The sequence below is a fragment of the Onychostoma macrolepis genome, chromosome 12, assembly GCF_012432095.1.
Source record: "Onychostoma macrolepis isolate SWU-2019 chromosome 12, ASM1243209v1, whole genome shotgun sequence".
Lineage (NCBI taxonomy): Eukaryota > Metazoa > Chordata > Actinopteri > Cypriniformes > Cyprinidae > Onychostoma > Onychostoma macrolepis.
This window is the reverse complement of record NC_081166.1, coordinates 19253214-19268274: the sequence shown is the minus strand read 5'-3', so window position 1 is coordinate 19268274 and position 15061 is coordinate 19253214. Positions and strand designations below refer to the sequence as shown.

The following is a 15061-nucleotide window of genomic DNA, read 5'->3' as shown; positions in this document are numbered from 1 at the left end:
TTGATTATATGAGAAAAACGAAAACTATAAAATGCCCCTCAGTTCGCGGCAAGCGCGATTGAGGAGAGGTTGACGATACAAATGTGAAAGAAGGCCACAGATTCAAGCTTATGATTTGTGTTTTTTTATTCATGCAGAATAAAATGTGGCCTGAGTAATTCTCATTGCCTGATTCAATTCATCCACTCAACGCAGAGCTAAATAAAGACCGGCCACATTGGTGCCGTGACTTCTAATTGATGAGTCATCATGGATCCTCCTTGATCAACGCCAGTTTGGTCGCCGGGGTTTTCTGCATTGTGGAACATCCAAATTGTGTCTGTACCTGTGCCAAAAGGAAAAAGGTTGGACATTAGACTGTACATAACTAAGAAAAAGATTGAAGGTTAATTTTACAGAAGAGAGAAAAAAAAAGACTGAAAAGGTTGAATTTGTGATATACCAGATAATCAAAGAAAAAAGGTATTACTTTTTAAAGAAAGTGTATTCATGTGAACTGTTACTGTTTTTTTTTTTTGTTATTATCTGGTCTGCTTACTTTTGTTGATTAGTACTACTTAAGATGTCACAAAATATTGAGAAGACAGATAACACCGCTAATGATGGGTTTGAACTGGGTTTTGCTAGGGGGCGTATCTTTGGTGAACTTGAACATACTCCACTCAGAAGGACAGTTAATATTGGTTCCCCTGATTTTTGCTCTACCCGTAATCCCGGTAGAGAGCACAATACTGAAAGGTATGAGGGTGCTGCTTCACATAGTAGAGAGCACAGTAACACTGACCTGAGTAGTTTGATCACACAGCTTGCTCAACAAATAGGTCAGTCGATATCTGACCAGCTAAAAAAAGGTAGTGAAAAGAATGAGTATCCCAATAATCAACCACAGAGCATGGGAACGAGCCAGGTTCTCATTGAGTCACCTTCTCTCAATTTAACTGGTATGAAGCTGGTGATGAAGCCTGATGTTAAGGCACCTCCTTGTTTCAGAGGGGATGGAACTGACAAATTGACAGTACATGAGTGGGAGGAACTCATGGATGTTTATCTGAAGAAGAAAGGTGTTCCCTTAGCTGAACAAGCTGATGAAATCATGTCAAACTTAATGGGCAGAGCCAAAGATATAATAAGGATAACTCTTCGTAGCAATCCATCACTGCAGCCAAAAAGAGACCCAAAAGTTGTCACCGACATACTCAAACAGCATTTCAGCGACTTGACATATTCTTCTATGCCACTAGCTGATTTTTATGGTACCTTACCTGCGCCAGGAGAGACTGCTATGGAATATTGGATTCGGCTCAATAAAGCTGTCGATATAGCAGATGAGTGTTTGAGGAGACAGGGACGAAGTATTGAAGATCCCAACCGTGAAGTGACAATGATGTTTGTTAAATTTTGCCCTGATCACTCTCTTTCTGCCATCTTAAAGTTTAAGACTGCGGACAAATGGACAGCGGCTGAAATACAAGAACGTCTTGATGAATATCAAGCTGAAAAAAGAGCACAAATGAAGGCACAGTCTAACCATTCTGCCTTTGCGAAGACTGTAGCCGCTAATGCCCAAGCATCAATTTTAGATGCTGGAATGTCTGGGAATGAGCCGAAAGTGTCAGCAGGTCAAAGTGGGTCACCACTTACACCATCAGTTCAGACAAGTGACAGTTGCACTCAGTCTCTTATCAATTTGCTCGATCGTGTGCTGAAACAAAACATGCAATCCCCCTCTGTACCTGCAGATTCTTATAGGCATGAGAATTGGGGAAGGAAGTTTTGCAAAGTGTGCAGAGCCACGAACCATTCTACAGTAGCACATTGCAGAAGAGAAGGTTTGTGCTTGTCTTGTTTTGAACATGGACATAGGAAGAGAGAGTGCCCGAACTGGAGTAGTCAGCACAGTCCGGAGGTAAACTACTCATCACAAGGAGCTGGTCCGTTAAACCATTAGACCCACATTTGGTGAGGGGATGTGTGGGTGACGATGAAACCCTCGTAAGTGATCTGGAACAGCAGTATAAGAATGCATGCCATACTGCATCTGATGGTACTTATGTGATATATGCACAGAATATGCAGAAAATAAAGGCATTTGATGATTTATTCTATACTTCTGTGGTTGTAAATGACCAGTTCCACTTGAGAGGAATGCTTGACACTGGCTCTATGTCTTGTACACTAAGTGAGGCAGCTGAACAAAAGTTGTTGGCTGAAAATGCTGTCTTGGACAAAAAAGCACTTCCTGAGAACATCATTCTTGTGGGTGTTGGGGGTAGGACTGCACAGCCGAAATGTTTGTATGAAGTTAGTATGAAGGTTTATGGCATCAGCTGTCGAGTTCCAGTTCTCGTTGTCCCGGGTCAACATGATGATTTAATTCTTGGAACTAACCTGATAAAGCACATTGTGAGTCAAATGAAGAACACTGATGAGTATTGGGATTTCATATCACAAAGTGCCACACAGTTATCACCAGAGAGTGAACACTTTTTGGATGTGATGTCGAATCTCACACGCTGGCGACATGATGAGATCCCTTGCAAGACCGGAACAGTGAAGCTCCAGCATGCTGTTACTCTTGCTGCTAGACAAGAACATTTAGTGTGGGGAAGACTGCCTAGCAACACTCCATTATCCCTAGGGAGCACCATTTTGGTTGAACCAACAACCTCCAAGACTATGCCAAGAAACATCATGGTAGCTCGGGTGATAACATCTATGTGGGGTGATAGGTGGGTTCCTATGAAGATTACCAATTTGTCAGACCAACCTGTCACACTAAGAAAAAATCGGAAATTGGCAGATGTTTCACCTTGCCTGGCTGTTGAGGATTTTCCAGTCTTGCAGGGCACTGGAAAGATACAAGAGGTTAGTTCAGAGATACAAGCTAATCCAGACTGTTCTTCAAATTTGAAACTGCAAGACGTTGGGTTAGGCGAAATTGACATTGATCTCTGCAAAGTCACGGATGCATCCAAAGACAAACTTGTACAGTTGTTGGTGACTTACAATGATGTGTTTTCTAAACATTCTCTGGATTGTGGTGAAGCTAAGGAATTTGAACACTGTATCCGACTTACAGATGAGAGGCCTTTCCGACTTCCTTATCGTAGGATCCCTCCTGCTCATTACCAGAAGCTGCGCCAAGTGTTAACTGAAATGGAGGAGCAAGGGATAATTAGAAAATCTGTCAGCGAATATGCATCGCCGCTGGTGCTTGTATGGAAAAAAGATGGAAGTCTCCGCATCTGTACAGACTTCAGGTGGCTTAATGCAAGAACACTCAGAGATGCTCACCCGCTCCCTCATCAGTCCGATTGCTTGGCTGCTTTAGGAGGTAATAATTACCAGAGATGGGACCAAGTCATTGTTTAGCAAGTCACAAGTAAGTCTCGAGTCTTTGCATTCAAGTCTCGAGTCAAGTCTCGAGTCAAGACAGACAAGTCCCAAGTCAAGTCCCGAGTCAAAATAGGCAAGTCCAAGTCGAGTTGCAAGTCCTCAACTTTTAGCTTCAAGTCTTAAACAAGTCATTAGTGCTCTTTGCCCAAATTAGTGTCTCAATATTAATTACCACATCAAATTTATCGTAATTTATATCAGGAAGTCAGGTAGAATAAGTTTTTACATAGTTTAATTTCATGTGAGATGGGTGCCCTTATTAAAACTACTCAAGTTCAATTTAGGGATTGTGCCAAGGACAAGGACAAAAAAACTATTTTATTAGTAACAGAATAGCAAAGACAACAGAATTTCATAACAGCTGCAGTACTTTGCATGTGTGCATAAGAAGAATATATGCTTCTAGGTGTTATATCTAAACCAATGAGCCATTATTTGGAACCTCAATGAAACAGATTTAAAAGCATGTGAGCAGAAACGCATGAAAGAACTGTTTCGAAGAACTATAAGAAAAACTGCTACCATACTTTACAAGTGAGAGGAAACATGCAATATGGATGCAGAAAAACTCATGAAGACAGTCATTCAAAAATAATGTGCTACCATCCTTTATAACTAATAGTAACAAAGACAAAATGTTGTACTTTAAATGTTACGTTTATAATATGCATAGTTGATCGCTAAATTTAGGGTCTATGAGCACTATACAGACTGATTTACAACAGGTGAATTCAATTATTTACCCCGAAAGAAATAAAAGTGAAATGAGTGCCTGGTGAAGAGGGAGAAAATGTAGTATATTTTATAGTTATATATAGGCTAAAATTCACAAATCATTTTGTGAAAGAAACACTTCTTCAAATTATATTTTAAATGATCATTAGGCCAAGTGCCGCTTTTTTTCTTTCAAATTATAGCTAAATTGTTTGCAATGATTAATTTTAAATCTAGCTTAAATCAAGGTTTATCTAATAATTATTTTGCACTTTAAACCTTTAAAAATAAGCAGGTTTACATTTTAACCCATCATTTTGATCCTGGATTTAAGTAATATTTAAGATTAACTTTAATCCTGTTGCACCATAACTTTAAACTGATTTAAATCTTGATTATGGATTAACTTTAAACTTAATGGAGGTTTAAATAAAATAAAATGCACATGCAATTAAAATATGCAACTGATTGAACAAAAAGTGGGGATCTGATCAAAAAAAAGGTCTCGGAGAGGTGTTTACAAATTAAAGTACATCGAGTTGACAGAGTGCGAGTATCGTGGCGGGATGGTGCACCTCGGTGTCGGACAAACAAAAGAAATGAGGAATATGTTTACCATTTAACAGCAGCGGTCGGTGATGGTAAGGCGAGCACCAGTGATCGCGGCAGCGCCTCTTGTTTCTCATGCCCGCGCCGTGTGTCTGCTGGGCGGCGATCAAACGGGCAGGGCAGCGCTTTCACGAGCGGAGATAGCCACTAGACGAATCATGTAATTTTTTTTTTTTCTTATCTCGGTTCTTTTGTCGAAAGTTATGCTATTACTCCATTAATTTATACTGTATATCAAGCGCTCCCTGAACGCAGTCTCTGGTTTATTGCCAGTCAAGCCCAAGCACGCTGCACCCGTCTAGAGTGATAACGACGCTGATCTGATCAAGTCTTTCCGAGTCACAGGGCTCAAGTCCAAGTCAAGTCTCGAGTCATTGCTGTCAAAGTCTAAGTCGAGTCTCAAGTCTTCTTTAATTATGTCGAGTCGAGTCGCAAGTCATCAAATTTGGGACTCGAGTCCGAGTCAAGTCTCGAGTCATGTGACTCGAGTCCACACCCCTGATAATTACTTCAGCACAATGGACTTAACCTCTGGATTTTATAATTTGCCTATGCGGGAACAAGACAAAAAATATACAGCTTTCATTACTCCTATGGGGCTACATGAGTACAACCGCATGCCTCAGGGTCTGTGCAACAGCCCAGCTTCATTCATGCGGATGATGCTTAACATTTTTGGGGACATGAACTTTAGCAGTTTGCTCTGCTATTTGGATGATTTACTTGTGTTTGCACCTACGGAGGAAGAGGCTTTGAACAGGCTGGAAATTGTTTTCCACAGGCTTAGGATGTATCGCCTAAAGCTGAGCCCTAAGAAGTGCCAATTCTTGTGTGATTTGGTAAAATTCTTGGGCCATATTATTTCTAGAAATGGCATTTCTGTGGATTCCACAAAGGTTGATGTTATATCCAAAATGTCCAAGTTACAGCTTATGGAGGAAGATGGTTGCACTCCATCAGCACGAAGAATCAAGTCATTTTTAGGAATGAATTTTTACTATCAACACTTAATTCATAATTGTTCTGCGATTGCCAAGCCCCTCTTTTCTCTAACTGCGGGTCAAAAGAGACGAGGTAAAGTGAGAACTGGGAAGCATGTTGGCTGATTTCGGAAGCTGAATCCTAGTGACTGGGTGGAGGAGTGCGATGTTGCTTTCGACATGCTTAAGGAGAAGTTGTTGAACTGTGTTGTTCTTGCACATCCTGATTTCTCAAAGCCACTGATTCTCTCCATTGATGCATCTTTAGATGGGCTTGGCGCCGTGCTTTCCCAAGTTCCAGCAGGGGAAGAAATAGCGAGACCCATTGCCTTTGCCAGCAAGACCTTGAGTGCATCACAGAAAAAGTATCCTGCGCACAGGCTTGAGTTTTTGGCTTTGAAGTGGAGTGTGTGCGAAAAGTTCAGCCACTGGCTCAAAGGGCACACCTTTACAGTTTGGACTGACAACAATCCACTTACGTACATCATGTCTAAGCCAAAGCTTGATGCCTGTGAACAAAGGTGGGTCTCAAAGCTAGCCCCTTACTCTTTTGACATTAAACATATCGCAGGAACAAAGAATGCCGTGGCTGACACTTTAAGCAGAGATCCGTTTGCGAGAACAGTTAGTCACAGACTTATGAATGAGAGTTACAACTGTCTACTCACTGAAGCTGATGCCGTTAGGGAAGAAGGTATACAGGATGTGTTTCGCTTGAAGGTTGAGTGCCACAAGTTCAATGATTGCGTGGGGTGTCAGTCGAGCTATGTGCAGCCATGTGACTCAGTAGCCGTCAAGACACTTTGCCAAGTCCAAGATGACTGGGAAACGGCAACATTTACACGTGCAGTCCAGTTGGTGCAGTCGGTTCAACAGGTTGCAGCTGCTAACCAAGTCTCTCAGCTTGGGTTTTCTCATGATGAGCTGCAAAGAAGTCAAGAGCTTGACACTACCATTTCGAAAGTTCTCCCTTTTGTAATTTGTAAAAGACGCCCTTCTAGACGAGAGAGAGACAAGTTTGACAGCAGGGCTCTGGCACTTATAAAGCAGTGGGATCATCTGAAAGTCCAGGATGGGGTTTTGTATAGAGTGACCAGGACAGGCTAGAACGATTCACTTGGTGAGACAGCGCTTCTTTTGGCCCAAGATGGAATGTGAAATCAGAGAATACGTCAAGTGCTGCAGGAGGTGTATTCTGGCAAAAACACTTGAGCCAGCTGCTCGAGCTCCGCTGGAAAGTATCCAAACTTCTGCACCAATGGAGTTGGTTTGCCTTGACTTTTGGAGTGCAGAGGATAACAAGCAGAGCTCAGTGGATGTGTTGGTCTTGACGGATCATTTCACTAAGCTCGCACATGCCTTTCCTTGCATTAACCAAACTGCTAAGCAAGTTGCTCGGAAGTTATGGGATCATGTGTTCTGTGTGTATGGGTTCCCTGAGCGGATCCATACGGATCAAGGCAAAAATTTCGAGAGTGAGCTTATTGCTGAACTGCTGGCACTTTCTGGGGTCTCCAAATCTCGCACGACTGCCTACCATCTTATGGGCAACGGCGTCACGGAGCGGTTCAACCGAACATTAGAAAATATGCTTCGTTCATTGCCCTTGAGATCTAAGGACAAGTGGCCGCAACAGATTCAGACTCTGACCTTTGCTTACAATTCAACGGTACATGAGACAACCGGCTATGCCCCTTTTCAACTCATGTTTGGGTTCGTACCTCGATTACCCGTGGACGTAATGTTTAAACAAGTTTTGAGAGATCCTGCGGCAGTTGACTATAGCAGCTATGCTGCAACATTGATGTCTCATCTTCACGAAGCAGCCGAAATTGCTCAAAAACATGCTGTACAAGCACAAAACAAACATACCAAGATGTATAACCGCAAGATAAAAGGGGTACATCTAAACTGTGGAGACAGAGTGCTGATTGCCAACAAAGCATAGAGAGGTAAACGGAAGTTGGCAGATAGATGGGAACCTACTGTGTATACCATCGTGGATAGTGACCCTAAAACACACATATACAAAGTGGAGGATGACAAAGGACTCACTAAAGTGGTTCATCGAAATATGCTCTTGGACATTAGTTTCTTACCAGTGACACTTCCTGAGGAGAAATCATGTGGATCGATGGCTGATGAGTGCTCCGATGATTCAGAGTGTGAGAGCCTATCAAATTCCACTGATTGCTTGGAGGATGAGAACCCTGGAAACAAAACATGTTCATGGGCATCAAATGAGGATAATTCAAAGAATTTGATGTCTATTGATGAACAGATACAACAAAAAGAGGATGATGGTGGTGACACTTACTGTGGTGATTCCATCTCAGACAGTCAAAGCCAGATTTTCTCTGATGAGGCGATGGACACTGGTATTTCTGATGGTGGCAGTCTATCTGCAAAACCTGATATTACCAATCCAGGTATTGATGACTCAGTCAGTGCAGATGTGTCGATGCCAGGTCACGAACGAGGCAAAATTACAACACGGGCTGGTAGAGTCGTGACGAGAGTCAACCGTCTAATTGAGACCATGGCCCAAAAGCCATTTAAAATGCCAAACTTGCCAAACAGACTCCTTAAGTCTCAGTCAGTTTTAAGTTTATTTTAATGCTAATCTTTTGAGATGAGTTTACATTCCATTTTCTTTATCCTTTTTGAATTTGGGAAATATACTTCACCGTTAAGTTGCACATAAGACACTTTACGTGAGTGAGGATTTCATACAAAGGACTACGTGTGGTATGGTGTACTTGGCAACATACTTTACTAAGAGGTTTTGGGGATTGATCACCCTCAAATTTCTCTGTATCTGTCAGGACAGATAGCTTTCATTGCTGTAACTATGGTATTCTTGCATTGTGATTCTGTTGAAAATCCTCTATGCACATGCAGAATTTTGGTGAAATTAGGGGAGGTGAATGTAACGGGTGCTATATTATTAATTTCACTCAAAATATATCTCCTTGTAATTATTATTATTGTAATTGTAACTATTAATTATTTTATATTTATTTAACTTTGTTCTTGAAATTATTCTTTTAATTTTAATTTCTTATATTTGAGATTTGATGTTTTCATAGTTACGTTTGTTTTCAGTGGCTGGTGTATTGTGAATATGGTACGTGGTTCCTTTAAGTGTTGTGTTCCGGTTCCGGCTGCTCTCCCTCAGTTCACGGCAAGCGCGATTGAGGAGAGGTGAGTTGCACTGAAGCTCCATCTAAAAAGTATCATATGAGTTTTGTTCATTGTAATAATACATGTAGTTTTGTTCTAAAATGCACTTTACTCTTATTTAAACGTATGAAGTTTGTTAATAATATGAAGCATGTATTTTTTGGAGAGAATTCATGAGTTCATAAGCATGAGTGTGCAAGCTTTGTGGTTAAAATAGTCCCTTTCACTGATAGGTTGACGATACAAATGTGAAAGAAGGCCACAGATTCAAGCTTATGATTTGTGTTTTTTTATTCATGCAGGTATGTTCTCATTCATGCTTCTAATATTGTTTTGATTTTATGTAATGTTTCATTCTTTTTTTATGGAATATGTTGAACACTATTTGATTTGATTATATGAGAAAAACGAAAACTATAAAATTCCCCTCAGTTCGCGGCAAGCGCGAATGAGGAGAGGTTGACGATACAAATGTGAAAGAAGGCCACAGATTCAAGCTTATGATTTGTGTTTTTTTATTCATGCAGAATAAAATGTGGCCTGAGTAATTCTCATTGCCTGATTCAATTCATCCACTCAACGCAGAGCTAAATAAAGACCGGTCACACACGCAAGTAGAAATCTTTGAAGTTTTTGTTCAGTCATTGAATTTAGATGTTTATTTATATTTTTCTTCCCTTTTTATTTCATACATATATGGAGGCAGATCTTAATGCCAGTTTGCAGTTAGTTGTGGGGTGATTTCTCTCCACTGGATTCACCGCCGACACCCTAGCATGAATAATTTTTTTATTTAGTGAGGATGACGGCGACGAGGACAATCAACAGCACAAAACATGTCTAACAGCACGTGCGAGAGAGACCGAGAGAGAGAGAGACTGCCTGAATGACTGAACGCGTCCTCCATCAGGTTAAGTCATATTCATTAAAAAATAGTTTGCAATGTCTTAAGAGTTATGCTGTGGTAATATCCTAATAGCCTTTCAATTTTTAAGGGTAGTGTACTCCCCCATTGTTCACATCAGCACTATTCAATGCATTTATTTCTATAAAGTGAAGCATCAGCTTCAGCTTTCGCCCTGTCGTTTATCCCAGAGTTTACCCGTACGTCACTAGCTCCGCCCTTGCGCCATCACTCGTGACCGGGAAGAGAAGATGAGTCGTTTTGAGGGGGAGGGGAGGTTAACATTTTTGATTAAAGATTACAAATGCACATGAATTAAAAAAAAAATAATGAAGTGCACGGATAAGTTATTTATAATAAACACTACAGTATTCTATTAAAAAATATGAATTTTCAATTTTGATTTCATGCCGACTTTAAGATGCACTTAGTGCTTTACGATTAAAGAGAACTCGTAAATCTACGATGATTTTCAAGTGCTACTTAAGTTACGATGCGTTTGGTAAACAGACTGTAATATTAAGATCAGTCGTACGATAGTTTTTAATAACTTCTTAGGCTTACAATGCTTTTGGGAAATGCAGCCCTGGACAATTTTTAATATAACTCTGATTGGATTCGTCTGAAAGAAGAAAGTCATATACACCTAGGATGCCTTGAGGAGGAGTAAATCATGGGCTAATTTTCATTTTGGGTAAACTAACCCTTTAAAGTTCTTGGGGTATCGCAAGTCCAAGGCATATGTCAATCCCACAAGATAGCAGCAGCCTCTGCTAAGATCACCGAGTTTGTTGAAGACAGCTAATTCCTCTTGAACACAAATAGGTGGATCAGCAACATCCTGAAGACACAAATATAAAGAGTAACAGGTTAGAGCTAATATTCAGCCTGTATGTTACAAGACAAGGACACAGATAATATGGTTCATATCACCTGGAGAAGCAGACCATCTTCAAGATGCTACAAATCATGACTAAAAAGTTAAATCTCAAACATCAAGTTCACCCCAAGCTTGTTATAAACACAAGCCCCGTCAGAATGTCATGTAGGAGACATTACAACAATTTACAGCAATATTCTTATTGAACAGTGGAATTTACTGTTGGAAACTATATTATCCATGATTCTGAAAAGACAATTTTAATCAGAGTATCACTTGCAAAGATTTTGAATGACACCAAATGTGGATGAACTTACAAGACTACCAAATATTATCTATATTTTGAAATAATTATGATCAAAGCAGAAAAAGTAGGTGCCATCCAATATGTAGGTGATGTTTTTATTCTAAAACTGTGCTCCTTGGTGATTCATATAATAAGGGTGAATCCCATTTCTCTGTCTTACCCCTTCCCCTTAGTTTTGCGCGTTCACGTGAGAGTAAGGGCTATCCCAATTCTCATTTTGATCGAGGGTAGGGCTAAGGGAAGGAAGATACCCTTAAAACCAAGCATTTTCATGAGCTTACTTGAAACCAAGGGGTACCCAGAACACACTGCGCAACCGGCAACAATGGCGGCCAGATCAGCCAGAGAGTCCCATAAATGTAAGTATTTTCGGTTTAAATAATTGATTTAAAAATTACGACAGTCATGTTTTGTGCTCTATACAGTCCTGTACATATATATTTGCAACCATGTTCTTAATTGAAACGTTTTAAAAAATCGCTAGTTTGCAGTCCCGCATTTCTCTGACTAGCCTCCCAGACAGCAAGCAGTGTCGGTCCAGATCCGGCCGACATCTGGCCCGCATGGATTTCACGCGGGCCAGATGTGGGCCGGATCTGGGCCAACACTATGTTGCTGTCTGGGAATGGACTCCATGCATGTCTACAGTTTTAAATAAACTCCATTAGTAGCGAATTTCGTTTGATATCAGTGCATAAAACTACTTGCTTTGGAGACATCGATACGTGCTTTACATATATTGTCCTGTATCACACAGGGACGCCGGAGGAAACCCGGCAGCTGATCCACTTTCGGGCTGAAAACGAGCAGATGTTTCTTAAATCAAAATATGCTGCAAAGCAACTATGGGAGTGAGTCATGCGTTCATGTTGTAGCCATTCATTATTATATTGGTACTGTATTATTGTAATCATTTGTAATTTAATCCTGTTCATGCACATGTACATTGTTTTTGGTTATGATACAGGACACTGATGAAAGAAATGGGGTTGGAGGGAAGGGTTACTGGCCAACAGGCATCAAAGAAGTGGGAAAATCTCAAGCAAAGATACAAGGTATGTGATGTTCTGTTAAAGAAAAAACCCTACATCTTCAATCTCAATGCAAGGCAATGAATGCATACTGTATAAGTTATAGGCATTATTTAGTTTTGTGTGTTGTGTGTCCTTCCAGGAACTAAGAACTCCCAAAACAGGGTCAGGTACAGACAGGGGGGAAGTGACCGCTGCAACCTGGCAATTTTATGAAGACATGCATGAGGTGTTGGGTGCCAGGCCCTCACTCGACCCTCCTGTGGTGGTGGCATCCTTTTATGAGGATCCCGCGCCAATCCTCATGGTATGTAATGCAGTACATTTTGTGGTCTGGAATTTCAGAATAGCATATATATATATATATATATATATATATATATATATATATACACATACATACATACATACATACATATTCATAATATACACATATACATATATGTATATGTGTGTGTGTGTAAGTATATATATGTATATGTTTATATATATGTATATGTTTATATTATGAATATGTATGTGTGTGTGTATATATATGTATATATATATATATATATATATACACACACACACACACACACACGTTCGTTTTTGTGAAAAGTGGGGACAACCCATAGGCGTAATGGTTTTTATACTGTACTTACTGTATGTGTTATTGTCCTACACCAACCCTACACCTAAACCTACCCCTTACAGGAGACTGTGCATTTCAACTTTCCCCAAAAAAACCTCACTCTGTATGATTTATAAGCGTTTTGAAAAGTGGGGACATGGGTCAATGTCCTGAGATGTCACCTTCACCTTGTAATACCTGTCATACCTTTGTCATTATACAAATCTATGTCCTGACTTTTCACAAAAACGCGCGCACACACACACATACACATATATACAGAAACAGAATTTCCACATGACATGTCCACAAACATTTGTGGATTGTAAATCAAGATTTATCTTGTTCCTTTAGGAGATTGTTGAGCCTTCATCCCCAGCCAGCACCTCTGCAGCCAGCAGTTCACAAATGTCTGAACCCTCTGCCATGGCAAGCCCCCCAACTCCCTCACCCAAAAAAAGGAGGAAAAAAAAGAATCCCATCCTGGATTTCCTCACTGAGGAGTCCAATAAAGAGCAGAGGCGCCACGAGGAGAGCGAGGCCAAGACAGAGAGGTTCTTGGGCCTCTTTGAAAAGATGGTAGATAAGCTGTAGTTTTTGTTTGTTTGTGGTTGCCATTTGTAGTGTTTTTTTAGTTTTATATATAAAAGTTTTATACATTATACACAGAGTTGTATACATTTGAATGCCTTTCTTTTTTAATGTGTGACATTTTAGTTATGATTCTAATAGTTGATAATGGTTCTGTAATATATTATATTTTTATTTAATGTTTTTGCCTGTTATGTTCACTTTATTGGGCAATAAAGACAGATTTTTGTTAACAAAAAAAAGTGTTTCTGAACATCAATGACATTCAAAACAGTGATAACTGAAACAGATATACAAAACACCATACAGAGTGTATACAAATATTTATTGCAAACAGACCTAAGTAGTACACAGATAAGAACATCTGCATTCATATCCACCACCACCAAAGTAAACAAAAAAGAACTATAAAATATATATACATGCTTATGACACTGTTGTCATGTTCATGGGACTTGCACATTGCCTGACACTAGGGCAGCCAGTCTGTTTCTTGTGTCATTCCCAGAGGTTTCATTGTTTGCCAAGGGTTCACGGGGAGGTTGGAGGTCATGCCTATCCATTAAAATGTCTTCATCTGGAACCAGTGTGTCACCATTGTCCATACACACATTGTGCAAAAAGGCACATGAAGCAATTACCTGGGGTGCAAATGTGGGCTTCACCTCCAAAGCTCTGAAAAGTGTTGACCTCCACCTGGTCTTCATCATGCCAAACGCTCTTTCAATTATGCTGCGCCCCCTTGACTGATAGTAATTAAATCGCTGCTGTACTTGTCCATGCACTGGCTCCTTGAATGGGGTGATGAGGCAAATCGGAGTTTCCAAACAGGGATACCCACCATCGCCCAGAAGGATGTAGCCCGTTGGGGGATACCGTCTCGCAGTATAAAAACTGCTGTTTTTCATTATTCGTGTGTCATGGACAGACCCCGGGTACCCCACATAAATGTCCAGAAACCTGCCATTCGAGTCACATATTGCCTGCATGTTGACTGAGTAAAAGCCTTTATAATTCAAATAGTCTAATCTGTGAAGCTGTGGTGGTTTTATCCGTATGTGGCTGCCATCAATTGCTCCAACCACATTGTGGAATGCAGGGGTTCCTGAAATATTGACGAATCCCTGACCAACTGCAGGCAGGTCCACTGTTAGAGGGAAGCAGATTGCTCTCCTCAGATTGTCCCATATGTTCTGGGCCACTCTGTGAATGATGCGGTGAACTGTACATTAAAGACACGGGACACCACCCGATAAGAGAGTCCATGTGCCAGCCAATAGGTGTATATGAGTACTTCAAGCTCATTACCCCAGCCATGGTCCTGCTCCCTTTGCAAAAGCCTCTGTAAGCTGTGCATCGCTCTTCTGCTGAGGCGGAAATCCTGCCTCAGCTCAGTCTCAACATCAAACCACATGCACAGTATAGGCATGTTGAAGTTTATGGCACAGTATCTTGTTGGAGCACCAGTCTGTAAAAAAAAAAACATTTCACACCATTAATGGGCTGAGTTGGAAAAAATGTTGCCCCTTCAAACTAAACTGTTTACGTCTCCCCTTCCCCACAACAAAGCACATAGTGGCTACAGTTACGTCTCCCCTCCCCCCCAAAATAAAAAACATAGTGAAAAAGAACAAAGCATATAACGTTAGCAGGGATAAACTGGGACAAAAAAACAAAACAAAACATATAGCTAGCAGTCATTACAAAATATTACTTATACACATAGATCTTTACTGGATTTGTATTACAATATAATACAAGTCCATGTAATTTACGCGTGTCCAGCTCAGCTACTGTGTTGGTTAGTTCGGTTAACGTTAAATACAACATAACGTTGTTTGCAACCAATCCAT

At 40.5% G+C, this 15061-nt stretch overlaps 1 protein-coding gene across 3 annotated transcripts; it reads left to right on the top strand.

Moving 5' to 3' along the window:
- Positions 1 to 225: 225 nt before the first annotated feature.
- On the top strand, positions 226 to 13310 carry LOC131550570 (uncharacterized). 3 transcript variants are annotated; one of them, XM_058792741.1, is made up of 7 exons: positions 226 to 344; positions 8805 to 8903; positions 9341 to 9792; positions 11731 to 11824; positions 11941 to 12028; positions 12147 to 12311; positions 12972 to 13310. In XM_058792741.1, exons 4-7 carry the CDS (start codon positions 11784 to 11786, stop codon positions 13209 to 13211), a joined length of 534 nt encoding a protein of 177 aa, XP_058648724.1. In that variant the 5' UTR covers positions 226 to 344; positions 8805 to 8903; positions 9341 to 9792; positions 11731 to 11783; the 3' UTR covers positions 13212 to 13310. The 3 variants fall into 3 exon arrangements, with proteins under 3 accessions (XP_058648724.1, XP_058648723.1, XP_058648722.1); XM_058792740.1 differs by having other exon boundaries at positions 8805 to 9792; XM_058792739.1 differs by lacking the exons at positions 226 to 344; positions 8805 to 8903; positions 9341 to 9792 and adding an exon at positions 11230 to 11332.
- The last annotated feature ends 1751 nt before the right edge of the window (positions 13311 to 15061 follow it).

Coding starts and splice junctions, on each gene's coding strand:
- LOC131550570 (XM_058792739.1), top strand. CDS start 11,245: ATGAGCTTACTTGAAACCAAGGGGTACCCAGAACACACTGCGCAACCG. Junction 11,825..11,940: donor GCTGCAAAGCAACTATGGGA/GTGAGTCATGCG, acceptor GTTATGATACAG/GACACTGATGAAAGAAATGG. Junction 12,029..12,146: donor ATCTCAAGCAAAGATACAAG/GTATGTGATGTT, acceptor GTGTCCTTCCAG/GAACTAAGAACTCCCAAAAC.